At 39.5% G+C, this 14,739-nt stretch overlaps 1 protein-coding gene across 1 annotated transcript; it reads right to left on the bottom strand.

Annotated features, from left to right (window-relative positions):
• Positions 1–1,575: 1,575 nt before the first annotated feature.
• Positions 1,576–6,221, bottom strand: LOC143575712 (phosphatidylinositol 4-phosphate 5-kinase 9-like). The gene is made up of 8 exons (XM_077060005.1): positions 4,918–6,221; positions 3,877–4,044; positions 3,608–3,773; positions 2,751–2,861; positions 2,483–2,670; positions 2,173–2,330; positions 1,933–2,092; positions 1,576–1,852 (listed from the first exon to the last, which is right to left on the bottom strand). Exons 1-8 carry the CDS (start codon positions 6,147–6,149, stop codon positions 1,576–1,578), a joined length of 2,460 nt encoding a protein of 819 aa, XP_076916120.1. The 5' UTR covers positions 6,150–6,221.
• Positions 6,222–14,739: the final 8,518 nt, after the last annotated feature.

Below are 14,739 nucleotides of genomic sequence, written 5' to 3' on the forward strand. Positions count from 1 at the left end.
CCATACTAAAATTAAATTGTTTAAACCCAACAAAATACTCATTTTACTTAAGGGTCAAAAATTTTTCATATTTGACCCAAAAAGTTTTTTGCTTTCTCAAAACCAGAGCTTAAGTGAGCATGAGCATGGGTACGATATGACAGGGAGTGGCAAACCCCACAAGCTAGTCAGGCGGAAAGAGAGTTATGATGTGAAGTTATTATGGCTTGTAGGCCTACCATATTTAATGTCGTTTACTCAAAATGGGCCTCCATTTATACTTTATTTTTAGCTGTTGGGTGGGTCACTTGTTCGGGTTGCCTTTGCTCCTTTTCTTTTTCTAGTTAAAGGATAGCATATGTAATCAATTTAATTACATAATTAATTGTAAGAAGCTCATAACCAATTAACCCTTGAAATACATCTAAAGCAATAGGTATTTAACCCTTGAAAGGGTCACATACCCACATGTAGTACATGTAAATTGTATTTTATCTGATCTCATTGGTTAGTAGAATATTGATGGGGTCTCGTTGGTTTGTCAGTCATGTCCAATGGCTATATTAAGCGCTGAAGTGGTCTCTGTGGTATAAATCATCCAAACGATTTTTATTTCTTTTCTGAATCTAAGATTGTGCAATCACTCTTTTTCTTTTTAGGTAACCATGAGATCCCGTTATCAAAGGACCCCACTAATTGCATGTTCTCTCTCAAGGTGCTCTAGATCAAGTTAGAAATTTTTTTCTTAACTATAAGCCTCAAACAGGGCCGTCACAACGTTCATGGAGGCCTAAAGCGAATTAAAATGTTAAGGCCTTTTTCAAAAATTTATTTGATGTAAACCCTCCTTTTTCTCAGACTTGGGACCGGCAATTCGCCATAAGTTTATAGGTGGCAGAGTTATAATTTTTTTTCTTTAATCTTTTATAATGACCCGATTCAAACTTTCGAATTCTATTTGGCATTATAAAAAATATAACTATAAATAATCTAAGATTCTAATTATCGGCCGCCATTAGCTTATATCCTTATTTTTATTTTATTTTTTATACCATAATATAAGGATGAATCATTAATGACATGGTGTCACTCTTAACTTGTGGCCCATCAATAAGTTCCTAACAAAAAAATCTTAGTTTTAAAGATATAATACATAACCTATATAAAATTGGATGCCTAGAAATAATTGAGGCCCAAAGCCACTGCCTTATTTGGCTGGCCCCGCCCATGGGCCGGGCCTGGCCTCAAACCGCGAACCCTAAAAAGTATTTTCATTTAATAGGAATGAAAATTTCTTTGTTACCAATAACTCAATAAGCAATTGAAATCAACAAGAAAATAGAAAGAACCATTTGTATGCAATAAAAAGGTTTAAGAACCAAATGTCAAACAAAGCATGTTACAAAATTCATAGTATTCACTTTCTGTACCTTGCAATGTAGCCTCTCTATTCTTACGGGGTAGAGGTAAGGCTGTCTACATCTTACCCTCCTCAGACCCTACCATAGCTTTGCTATTGGTGGGATATACTGAGTACGATGATGATGATGATGATGAATGAAGTCATGAACATCGAATGCTCAATGTAGACCGGTCTTAGTTCACGGCACCATTATGAGGGAACACTTTCTGAATAAACTTAAGAAACCGTTGCGAGTAAAATGTGGGGTCCACGGCTGATATCGATAGAGAATCAAATTGAAAAGATTTATATCTATGTTCAATCTTCTTTGTTATATTGTATTCTTGTAATATATCGATGATGCCCAGGTATAATACGACGTCATATACCTCGTGAAACATTTGTTTTTGTTCTTCACCTGGAAGAAGCTCGGCTCGTGCTGGCATGTTCACTCCTAACTGTATTTGTAACCTGCCAAAATAAAATTTGACAAAAATAATTTAGTGTATCGAATATCAATCCATTTGACCCGTTAGAGATTATATATGTACCTTGCTGTACCAGGTAGAAGGAGATCCACTTCCGCATCACCAGTAGCTGATGATCTCAAGCGACTTCCTCGTATATGTGGGCCCACAACAACACTACCATCTTCAGATCCGCGTGGCACCAAAACAAGTCCTTCTGGTGATATCTCATCCTCCATAGATTCTGTAATTTGAACATCACATGACTATTTTTTATGTTTAAAAAAACAGAACTATGAAATACAAAACCGAATAATATATCACCTTCTTCTGCAACGACTCCTAGTCCGTCTGCAGTTACACTTTGGTCGTAAGACATTAATGATTTCAAGTGCTGAGGGGCTCGATAATGTACACCGAGCAGAAGACTGTAATCCATAATATTCTGAGCTTCTAGAAATTTGCTATCGATTTCAATTTGACTGCATACAGAAAGTCAAAGATGATCATGCGGTCCTAAGTGGAAACAATTTACATAAACGAACGTAGGTGTTGTTGAATTAGTATACAACACCTATAGAGACATAACCTAACCATAATGGGCTTAACCCTTGTTACAATACATATTACTTACTTTAGCAGTGCACCGCGCCAAGAAGGTTCTAGATAAAAGCAATAATTTAGATCAAGGTCTTTGAGTATTGTGTTTTCATCTATTTCAACTTTGTCCGCAGACCGCCCAAGAGAGGAACCTTTTAGATCAAATCTTCTATGGATTCTTAATTCTGTGCAGAACATGTTTCCCATCACTACAAACCGAAACTGAAATAATCATATAAAATATATTAAGCAAAAATTAAATACAAAAAGGTTCCTCGTTAATTAAATAAATAGCATGTTACCTTTTGACCACTTGATGGTTTTATCCTGTGAAGACCAAAGAATTTAGTTATGAGTGTGTTGTCATATGTCTTCACGTGACGGTGATAGTCTGGAAGCATCCGTAGAAGAACCTACGCGCTAACACAAGTCAGTCGAGCCGTACACACAACTGCTTAAAATGGTAATAATGGAATTCAGTTATTATATGTATCAGAATGTAAATTTCTAGAAATACATAATGCATGCATATGGTACACTAAGAAGTAATGTGGCAAGTCAGAGTTGACTTTGAACAGTCACGAGTAGAGGTGGGCAAATAAACCGGTGAACCGAACCGACCCGAAAATTGAACAGAAACCGAACCGGTTTGAAACCGATTATGTAGAAACCGGTTTGGAACCAATTGAAACTGTAGGTTCGGAACCGGTTTGTAATTTTCTCCACCAAAACCGGTTAACCGAACCGAAACCGGGCAAAAACCGGTCAAAACCCGAACCACAAACCGATTAAAATCCGGACCGAAACCGATCGTAACATTGTATGAAACCGGTTTCAACCCGAACCGAAACCATCATAACCGGTTTTGACTTTTGTTGACCAAACCAAACCGGGTTTAACCCAAACCGATTTTGAGTTTTAAACCAGTTTGTGGACCTCTAGTCACGAGTATTGAGTCGGCTAATGGTGGCAAAAATGCTTGGGAGTTGGGATGGTAATGGTAATGGGTCAAAATGGGTAATTTTTGTGCAGCGAAAGTGGTTCGGCTTAGACGAGACACTTTTTGTCCAAATTTTATTAAAAATACTATATTATCAAATCTGTTTTTTTTATAAAATGATTTAGACAGTTTTTATAAGTAATGGGTATAAATTGTCACCTGTACTTCAGATTTCCTCAAAGTCTTAATCATGAAACGGTCATCTTGAGAAAGAAAAAACACGCTGCCACTTTTCCCGGGAGACGAAAGCTCTCTAAGAGCATCATTGCCACATATAGACATCATGTAGTCAGCAGCATCAATCTTAAACATTTCTCTCAAGTTCCTAGTGTAATAATAACAAACAAAAAACATTTCAGAAGCTAAAATAATAACTTAAACAACAATATAATCATATGATCCTAATAATGAGCACGTGAACAGTGAACCTGAAAACCATTGGACAGTAATCCTTCCACTTAAAATCCTCTGACTGATGTGTAGGTGTTAGTTGAGATCCTTCTTTAGGGAATTGCATCCAGAAGCTAGCTCTCGGGCCAAAATCTGATCTGCGTACTTCTCGCTTTTGAACTGGTGTTATTTTCCCAACAGTGTACCTACTCGTATTTTAAAACTTCAACGTTCATCAGTTCGGCATAACAAATGTAAAATATCATATAATTTCAGGTGACCAGTCCGAATGGTCACATCATACGGATCGTGTGAGTAGGGATATAAACGGGCCAGTCCAGTTCTTGGGCTACTCGAGATTGGCTCACTAAAAGCTCAAATCCAGCCAAGCTTAAATGAGCTCGAGCCCTAAAATAAGCTTTTTTAATAAACGGACCCGCACCTTAAAATAAGCTTTTTTTAATAAACATGTCCGAGCTTCACTTATTGAGCTCGAGCTGGCTCGTGAAACTAAACGAGCGTATTATAACAATTTTTATTATTATTATATATATAATATGATAAAAAAAATACTAAAAATATATATTTTGTCATATATAAAAAATAAAACAAAAAAATATAAAAATAACTACAAATTACATAATTTATTAATAAATAAAAAAAGAGCCGAGCTCAAGCTTGAAAAAATTACTCACAAGCCGAGCTCGAGCTTAAGAAAAAGAGCTTGAAACGAGTCGAGCTCGAGCTCTCGTAAGTCAAACAAGCCGTGCTCAAGGCTAGTCGAGGCTCGGCTCATTTGCACCCCTACGTATGCTTCATTTACACCCCTATTAGGGTGAAAAAAGCTTTGTCAGTGGTCTAATCAGTCATTTTATTTGGCAGCCAAAACATCATACGGGCCCGTATGGTTTTGCCCTCGTACAACCCATTTGACCATTTTCCGCCCTATAATACAGCCATATTGCCATTTTCTCCCTAGCATACGACACGTATGACACGTCAGTGGTGTCCGGATAACACATCAGTGGTGCTTGTTTTATTGTTTATTTGTCCCCTACAATTTCTAAGCTAATATGTACCTGATCCCAAGTTGTAAACTAAGCATTAAGTCATAACTCCTATGACCCTTAATAATGGCTTCTCCGGGCCTCTTAACTTCCTTCACAAGTTTCTTCTGTCGTCTCATTTCTCGTTTCGAACCCGATGAAAACCGACTATCAACCACAAGCTCACTAATTAATATCCCTTGCATATATTCCCTTTCAAGAATTGGAGTCTGCGTCTCGCTCTCCCCCCCGGGATCAGACCTAAATGAACCAAAATGATCATGTCCCATAAACTTATCTATAGCAACCTCTAGACTCCACCTTCTTTCTAAAGAAACATTATTATTATTATCATTGTTATTATTACGCGTTTCATCCAGCTTATTAGACGTGTTATGATGAGACGACCGACTACCACCACCGAGTTTAAACAAGCCCATATCAATCGAAGAAGCATGTTGAATACGCGACACTTGTTTCACCTTTTGCCAGTCAGACAACAAACCGCGTTTTCTCAAAGATTTAAGGTATAACTCTTGTCTAGCAGGCAACCGACACCCGTTCGGGTAAAAAGCGCCTTTCCCATCTTTTAATCCTAATGTCCACAACCCGATATACCGACCGCCATCAATCCATGTATAAGCACCAAAGCCATGCTTAACACCATTAGACCAACTGCCTTCATAACAATCACCATTAGTCCATTTGAAAACACCTTTACCCGACATCTTCCCGCCTTTCATATTCCCAACATACTCATTCCCATTAGCCCATGTATACTTACCCGGCCCGTCCGGTGAACCCTGAATCCAAGACCCTTCAAACACATCTCCATTAGGAAAAGTTTGATACCCCAACCCGTGCTTCCGGTTCATCCTCCAACGACCTTTATAAACTAACTTATCAGCCCGAATATAAGTCCCAGTCCCTTGCATATACCCACCTGAAAACTCGCCTTCATAATAAGCCCCCGATGGACAATGAAGCTTTCCATAACCATGCCAGATTCCTCTACTCCATTCTCCTTCGTACGTACAACCGTTTGTCCAAACATACTTTCCAGACCCCTCGGGCACGTTCCCGAGCAGTGAACCGGAGTAATACTCCCCGTTTGGGAGTGTGAATTCTTCAAATCTTAACGGGATTGGTTCGGTTGATGATCTAGATATTTCTCCATTTGTTATGTGAAATGATAATGAACCGAGGGATGTCGTTCTGTTAGAAAGTGATAGTGTGTTTTCCGGTATGGCCACAGGGCCAGACATGCATATCGTCTTAAACGTTCTTCAATACCTTCAGAACTGTATGTGCCCTGAAACGACGGTTATAAGTTTGTTATAACTGATATGTGAAGCAATTAAAGAGCTATGAAATCTGGAACATTACCAAAATATCTTCAAAATAGACAAAGAACAAAACTCAACCAAAACAAGCATAACAAATATAACTTCAACACATAACTGAGTTGGATACCTAAGGTAGCCCGGACGAAATTCCATGCGAAAGTGAGTTGGCACCTCCAATGTCATGACATGTGTCTAAGCTGGGCTACATTGGTGCCTAAACAAGAATAAGCGGGCTACACAGGTGTCTTATATTTGCCATGGCTACATATGTGCCTAACAGGCCCTGCCACGGCAGCCGTGGCAAGGATTGTCTGACACCTCTAGAGCCTTGGCAGACAAAGCACTTGTATAGCCCGTTTATTCTTGTTTAGACACCTATGTAGCTCAGTTCAGACACATGTCATGACAATGGATGTGTCAACTTGCTTTTGAATGGAATTTCGTCCGAGCTACCTTGGTGCCTAGAGGTGCGCGGGTGGGTTGTGTGTCAACACCTTTTTTGTTTTTTTGTTGAGAATATATATATTTTAGTCAAACATGCTTATTTTGATATTAGTTTTCCCTACGAAACTCCATAAACAGAAGCCGGGGGTTTTAGATCTTCAAAAGGGGTGGCGATGCAGCTTATTGCCCGGCCTTTTTATTATAAAAATAGTGGTAAATGATTCTTAAAAAAAAGTTTGTTGTAAGTTATAACGGAAATGAATTAATAAGCATTTGGGATTGACATTTCTCTAATTACAGAAAATTATTGAAGATGAAATCTAGTGACGTACAAGTTTTGAAGCGTACAGTACAGGCAGAAGGCAAGCAAATTCAAACGAAACCAGCAGCACCGATTCCAATAATCCTACGTTCCTTCCGTTTTAGAAGGTACCAGATAATATTATTATTATTATTATTATCCAAATATATAATATATCCAAATTATGAACACCAAGTCTTATCAGCAAGCAAGATAATAATATTGCAGCCAGGTGAAATCAATCATAATTAATAAACAAATATTAATATATATATAGTTATAGAGAGAGAGAGAAGGTGTACCTGTAAAAAATGTAGAGGGAGAGAAGATTTTGATGGATTGTGTAGTGAAGCTAGAGCTAGAAGTGTAATATACATATACATATGTGAAGAATCGTGGATCTGCTCACTGGTAGCAGATCTACTTTCCTCGGGTGTGATTATACTATTTCACCGATGGTTTTTCTGGATCTGTGTTCTTCCACCTACAAAATGAACAGCGCCGTTACTTACCCCTCAGAAAGGGACAGAGGGGTCCTCTTTGGGGTAACCCTCCGGCGTGAGAATAAGTATATATAGGAGAAGATGATAATGTGAGAGTAAGGGAATTTGGAGAGTATTGCTTAATAGCTGAATACTGTATGTTACTCTGTATGATTGTGTGATTGAATATGCTTCAATGTGAATCAATGTGTCTGTAACTGTGTACGTTATGATGTATTTGTAGTGCTAGGGTTTCCACTGATTGAGCTGAGACCAGATTAGGGTTTTGTTGGCCTCCTCCAATCGATTTGCGCCACGTGTCCTCGGAGACACCTGGTGCTTTTTCATTGGTTATAATCACGTGGTAACCCATGAGTCATGCTGAGCTGTCCACCTTTCATTTAGCAGCTGTCAACATCAGCATATCCTTATTCCTTAAAAAGATGCCTTCTGGAAGGTTGTCTGACGTGCACAATCAAGGTTGCCATAATCCTGATTTGGATAAGGACGAGGTTGATTATGTGCATGTGTGATATGCGCCCATCCTGAGGATGCGCGAGGTCTTCTCTTTATTCTCACGCGCAGATATTTCATGCGCAGATGTGATACGCACAAGCATGTAATACGCGTCACGCGCGGATGCCCCACGCGCAGCTGCGCCATGCGCAACTGTGATATGGGTGGGCATGTATGATGCGCGAGCATGTGATATGCGCCGCGCGCGGATGCGCCACGCACGATGTGATATGCATAAGCATATATGATGCGTGAGCATGTGATACGCGCGAGCATATGTGATGCATGAGCACATGTGATGCATGAGCACATGTGATATGTGCAAGCATGTGATGCTTGAGCATAAGTTTTGGCTTTGTACCTTGATAATATCTTTGACTTCTAATGTCTTGTATACATCTTGTGGATTGACCCGCCCCGCTCGGTGTTGAGGCGGGTACATACCTCTTCAATATGCATATACTGCAGTTGACTTCTATATATGGATTGAAATTAAAATCAGTTTGTCGCCTCAGATGGTTTGTATTAACTAAGTTTTAAAGCTACCTTTTTTTATCTCCGGCACTCTCGGCTTAAGTTGTGTAATACGTGTATTAATTTATTAACAAAACTAGTTTTATAGACCGTGTCACACACGTGATAATTCAAATTATAAAATTATAAGTAAAACAAATAATTACATAGCGTATATAAAAAAAATATATTACATCTATGCTTGTGTCTATACAATGTGTACATAAATTGATTTTATTTATATCACAAAATTATTTTTTTAAATGAACTTAATAAAAAAATGCTCGTGCAAAAACGTACATGAGAATATTTCTTTCTATTGAAAAGTTCATTCTCGGTGCCATATATGTATAATTGAAAGACTTTTGGTTATGAACCAATTTCGAAAATAAAGCTTCTCATACGATAGTAGTTCTAACCACTCAGTCTAAATACAAAAGGAGCGTTACTTTTATTGATATATTTATCAATTTACCACTCAAGAGCTATGTTTTTTTGAGCTACACCATGAAAAAGATTTTGATAAGTTTCAGAGAGCTTCTCGACTTTGTCATAATGACAACATAAAAAATAATATGTTAACCCATCCAATTTTGTGAATATTTTGTTTTATTTAAGTATAGTTTTCCATGTCATGCTTTCCATACAACGTTCCGATTACCATTGAATGAAAAATTAATGTTAACAAATTTTGACCTAAATGTAGTTAAATCTATTTTGCATTCTCAAACTTTTAAAAATACTCAAAATTTTCATTTTTGACCCGTAACAAATTTTGACCTAAATGTAGTTAATTTGTACCAAATAATCTATTTAGCAACTTTTGACCTATAATATCAAATTTAAGTTCCATAAAAAACCCGAAACAATTTTCATTTGAGAAACATGATTTATTGTTGATTTTTGAAATTCACCCAAGTATTTTGAAATATGTAGTAAAATAATATGTTAATATTTATATTTATAAAAATATATAGATATTATATAAATATAGTGTAAAAGGAAAGTGAATAATTATTGATTTATTACATATATTAGGGTACATTAGTTTTGGAGGGGAAAAATTGTGAGAATTAGCCAAAACATGACAAGTGTCCACATTTATTTTACTTTATTAGAATATGTAGATGTAGATATTATACTATATATTAAAGCAAAACTTGCTGCTACAGTATTTTGGGGCGGTCCAATCAGTGGTTGCCATATGGCAGCCACTAAGTTTCTTTTTTTTTCTAGTATTTTGAATTCGATTTTAGTATTTAATATTTGAAAGTAGCAGGTATAACAAACATGGAAGTTAGTGTGGTGGTTGTAACATCTGCCCCGATCCGACCCGACCCAGGTACCCGTTTCCCTTATCCGATCTCTTTCTTTTATGATTTAATATTTATTTATACTTATACTTTACTTTTAATAATAATATATATTTTCCTTCCCGCCTCTATCTCTCTCTTTCTTTCCGCCGTCCCGTCCCTCTCCTTCTCTCTTTCCGCCTTGTTTCCCTCTTTTTCTTCTCTTTGCTTGTCCTTTGTTCCTTCCCGCCTAAGGTTGTCTGCGCAGCTCCACGCGCCAGACCCCTTACAAGGAATCCTGCGTGAAGACCACCTGTTTCAGCGATACGCGAGACGAACTCTTCTCGCAGCGCGCTAAGAATTGTAATTCTTCTCGCAGCACGCTAAGAACGGTAGTTCTTCCCGCGACGCGCTAAGGATTTGTAGTTCTTCTCGCAGCACGCTAAGAATCGTAGTTCATCCCTCGACGCGCGAAGAATTATAGTTCTTCCCGCGGCGCGCTAGGAATTTTAATTCCTCCCGCGGCGCGCTAAGAAATGTGATTCTTCCTGCGGCGCGCTTAGAAATGTAGTTCTTTCCGCGACGCGTTAAGGTTAGTTCTGTCTGCCTTCGCGCTCGCGCTCTCTTGACCTTTTGTGTCAGCCTTCTCGCGCTGAACCCTTTGAGTTTTCTTCTGCTTAATCTAGCCGTTGCTTTTGTGTTGTCTTATCTTTTGAGCTGTTGACCTAATCTGCTTTATGTCTGAAAAGTTACTTTCGGCGCAGCATGCGCACCAACCCCATTGGTTGGCAGATAAAGTGACTGACATAATCTTTTGAGATCTGCTTTTTCCTTGCTTGACCAGTACCTTTTTCTGAACTGCCCATGCCTTTTTACTGTTCCCTGACAGCTTTATCTTGCCCCCTGCAGCTGCCATATCTTTCCATATCTTTTGCTTTTGTTTTCTTATGCTTTTTGATATCTTTTGCTTTTGGAATCTTTTGCTTTTTGAGATCTTTTCCCCTTTTCTAGGGATTGTGTTCCCTAGGGTTTCCCTATAAATAATAATCTTATTTTTCTTAACACTACACACACAAACACTTATTATCTCTCTTCCTTTGCTCTCTGCCAATTGTCCTCCTGCCGCCTCCTCTCTTGCCTCCGTTTTCTCCTCTCCTCTGCCCTGATTTTCGGTAATATATATATTATATATAATAATTTACTTATTAATTATGCTAACTTATAATCAAGACTTAAAACCAATCATTAAAACAATAATCTTATTTATAGGTTAACTTGTGCTTGTTTAAAGTTGGTTCTTGCTTTATCTTACACCGCATCGTTTATCAAGTGAGTAATCTCGTACCTAATCCCTTTTTGCTTTTAATGTTTTGGGATGTTCATGTGTTCATACAAACTTAGAGTCTTAAACTGTTTATGAACTTTAGTCGCGCAGTATCCCATGTGTTGAGGACGTAGACTTGGCTGTTTATTTGTATGTGTGGATCATTAACCGTCTTGTCGGTCTATTCCGCAGTTCTCATGGTACCATTAGATGAACACGGGAGAACTATCGTTTATGATTTTCTCTTTTGTTTACACATGCACAGTTTGTTTTGTTTGTGAGCTCAATTGTGAGCACTGGCAGTCTTATGAATCTTAGAGTTGGTCCCGATCAGATTACACCCTTGTTGAAAACCAGACATACACATGTTGCGCGCAGATTTATTGTTATCTATGTATTGTATTAAACTTGATTTCTCACCAACACGCAAGTGTTTGACGTTTTATTTTAACACATGTTCAGGTTTGCAGTAGCTGTTTTGGAGCTTGTGGACACGTAGGAAGTTTTCTTTATTTTTGACCTAGATTAAAATGTATCAAGACAAGTTATTGCTGTTCGAATATTATGATTTATAATATATTGATTTATGATGATTTATGTTATCTTATTTTTGCTTTGCGCGTGCGCGAATGAATGTATTTATTAAATATTGACACCCAATAGTGTCACGAGTAATGAAACAATATGTGGCGCCCCGATGTATAATCCGCCTTTGGTCGGGGTGTTACAGATTGGTATCAGAGCTCGTTGACTTTAGGATAGGTGGTTAGACGTAACGGCCTAGAATACCTAAGAGTCCCTTCTCGCGCATGAGAGAAATCTCATGTTTGCGCGCTTATTGTTAATTACTCGTTATTTATGAATATGCTCGCGCTTGCGCAGTATATGATTTTATGTTTTATTTCGCGATATTTCGATTTTTGCTGAATTTCGATTTTTACTGATTTTACCTACATATTCGTTTGTTGGATTTGAAAATCCGAAAAGTCATGGTGATACATGAATAGTTGATTTTCAATTTTCATTTACGATTATGTTCTGAGGTTGGAGACTTGAAAAGTCATGGTGATACATGAATTGTCAACCTCCAATACTCATTTTCTTGTATATTTTATATTGAAGATTGAAAAGTCATGGTGATACATGAATCGTCAATCTCCAATACTCGTTTACTAGTCATTTTAAATTGGGAATTCGGAAAGTCATGGTGATACATGAATTGCCGATTTTTGGTTCGAGTTTGTTACCTTTATTAAGTCTGCATTTAGGGTCGTTTATTTTACTTTAACTTTGGACAGTAACTGACTCCGTGAAACCAAGCTTTATAAGATTAAAACTTTGCGCTAAAACCAAGATATTAACTAAAATTAAAATTTTTATAGAATGCCTCCGCTATCTCGCCGATTTCAGAGAAGAGAAGCCTCGCGCATGCGTAGACAGCAACGTTCCCAGGAAATGGCCGCCGCGATAGCCCAAGCCTTGAGCCAAAACAATACCTCCAGTTATAACATTAAGTCCTTTAACGCGGGTAACCCTCCAAAGTTCACAGGTCTTGAAGGAGCCACCGTGATGCTCCAATGGCTCGAAAAGATTGAAAACACTTTCCTCCATACCCAATGCCCCTCAGACAGACGAACCCTGTATGCTTCCAATGTCCTGGAATCTAGAGCGCTTACATGGTGGAATGGAGTAGCTCATGCGCGTGGCGCAGAGGCTGCTTCTAGCATGACATGGGAGGAATTCAAGGAAATTCTGACGCGAGAATTCTGCCCTCCCAACGAAATTAAGCGCCTAGAGGAGGAATTCTGGAACTTGAAGCAATACAGCGGTGAAGCGCGCGAGTACGCGACGCGCTTCCATGAACTAAGCCTGCTTGTCCCTCACCTTGTTACCCCTTCCCGCCGAGCCATAGAGAAATTCCTTGGGGGTCTCCCCATGGAAATTCAAGATTCGGTATGGGCCAGAAACCCAGTTACCCTCTCTGACGCCATCGAGTTGGCCGCTGTGCTCAGCGACAACCATGTCAGAGCAGGAACCCTGTTCCTGCGGGGAACTGAGAAGACCAAACTCACCAAGACTGCCCCTGAACCAACAGAAACCAAACCAGAACCCTCAAACCGTAACAACCTCAAGCGCAGGCGCAAAGCCTATGCGCTTACCAACCCGCCCATTGTCCAGCAACCCATCTACCAACCTCCAGTTTACGCGCCTAACCCTCTGTCAGCCTACCCAACACCTCCTGTAGTCCACAACTATGCCTTAACCAATCCAGCACTCCATGCCCCGCCACTTAAGAAACCTTACACAGGAAACCATCCCTTTTGCCCAACCTGTAGATTTCACCACCCAACCCAAACCCCGTGTCGACTTTGTAACCGATGTGGCCGTACTGGTCACACTGCTGAGAACTGTAGAGTCCTTCCCGCCAATCAAATTGCGCCAACACCACCAGTCTACCCGCAGAACCCACAATCAATCTACCAAAACCCACGACCCAGATCGTGCTTTAACTGCGGTGATCCCAGTCATTTCCGGAACGCGTGCCCGAGACTACAAGTGCAAATCACACAAGCGAATCCGGTGAACCAGATTTCAAACCAAGTGACGCGTGGACGAGCTTTTAACATAACCGCGCACCAAGCGCAAGCGAATAATGACGTAGTTAATGGTACATTTTTACTTAACGGATTTTATGCTTCTGTACTTTTTGATACTGGCGCCGATCGAAGTTTTATCTCTCGCGCCTTCGAGCAGAAGCTTGCGCGACCGCGCAACGATTTAAAAGAAGATTTTTCAGTTGAATTGGCTAACGGTGAAACTGTTTTAATTAACTCGGTGATTAAAGATTGTACGCTTAACCTTAACGAAAACAATTTTCTGATCGACCTCATCCCCATGCCTCTTGGAAGCTTTGATGTTATTATTGGTATGGACTGGCTCTCGAATAATCGCGCCGAAGTTATTTGCGCCAAGAAGTTGATTCGCATTCCTCGAGAAAATGGTGATCTTCATATTTACGGCGAGAAACCCTCCCGCGGTCTTAAACTTATGTCTTGCGCCGAAGCCCGAAGGCTCATGCGGAAGAAGTGTATTGCATTTCTAGCCCATGTGGTTAAACCTGCTGAAGAGAAGAAGCTTCGCGATATCCCTGTTGTGCGTGATTTCCCTGAAGTTTTTCCTGATGATCTTCCTGGTATCCCTCCCGCTCGTGAAGTCGAGTTTCGTATTGATCTTGTCCCTGGTGCTTCCCCCGTAGCTAAATCTCCTTACCGTCTTGCACCCGCTGAGATGCAAGAATTGGCCAGCCAACTTCAAGAGTTGACTACTAAAGGATTCATTCGCCCTAGCTCTTCGCCCTGGGGTGCTCCGGTGTTGTTCGTTAAAAAGAAAGATGGATCGTTTCGCATGTGTATCGATTACCGCGAGTTGAACAAACTCACCATTAAGAACCGGTATCCCTTACCGCGTATTGACGACCTCTTTGATCAACTCCAAGGTGCCTCTTGTTTCTCGAAGATTGATCTCCGCTCTGGCTATCACCAGTTGCGCATCCGCGATGAAGATGTTCCGAAGACTGCTTTTCGAACTCGTTATGGCCATTTTGAATTCTTGGTCATGTCCTTCGGTTTAACCAACG

The sequence above is a fragment of the Bidens hawaiensis genome, unplaced genomic scaffold (genome assembly GCF_021521415.1).
Source record: "Bidens hawaiensis isolate Kalapana, Puna unplaced genomic scaffold, B.hawaiensis_p1.1 tig00001412_1, whole genome shotgun sequence".
Taxonomy (NCBI): Eukaryota; Viridiplantae; Streptophyta; class Magnoliopsida; order Asterales; family Asteraceae; genus Bidens; species Bidens hawaiensis.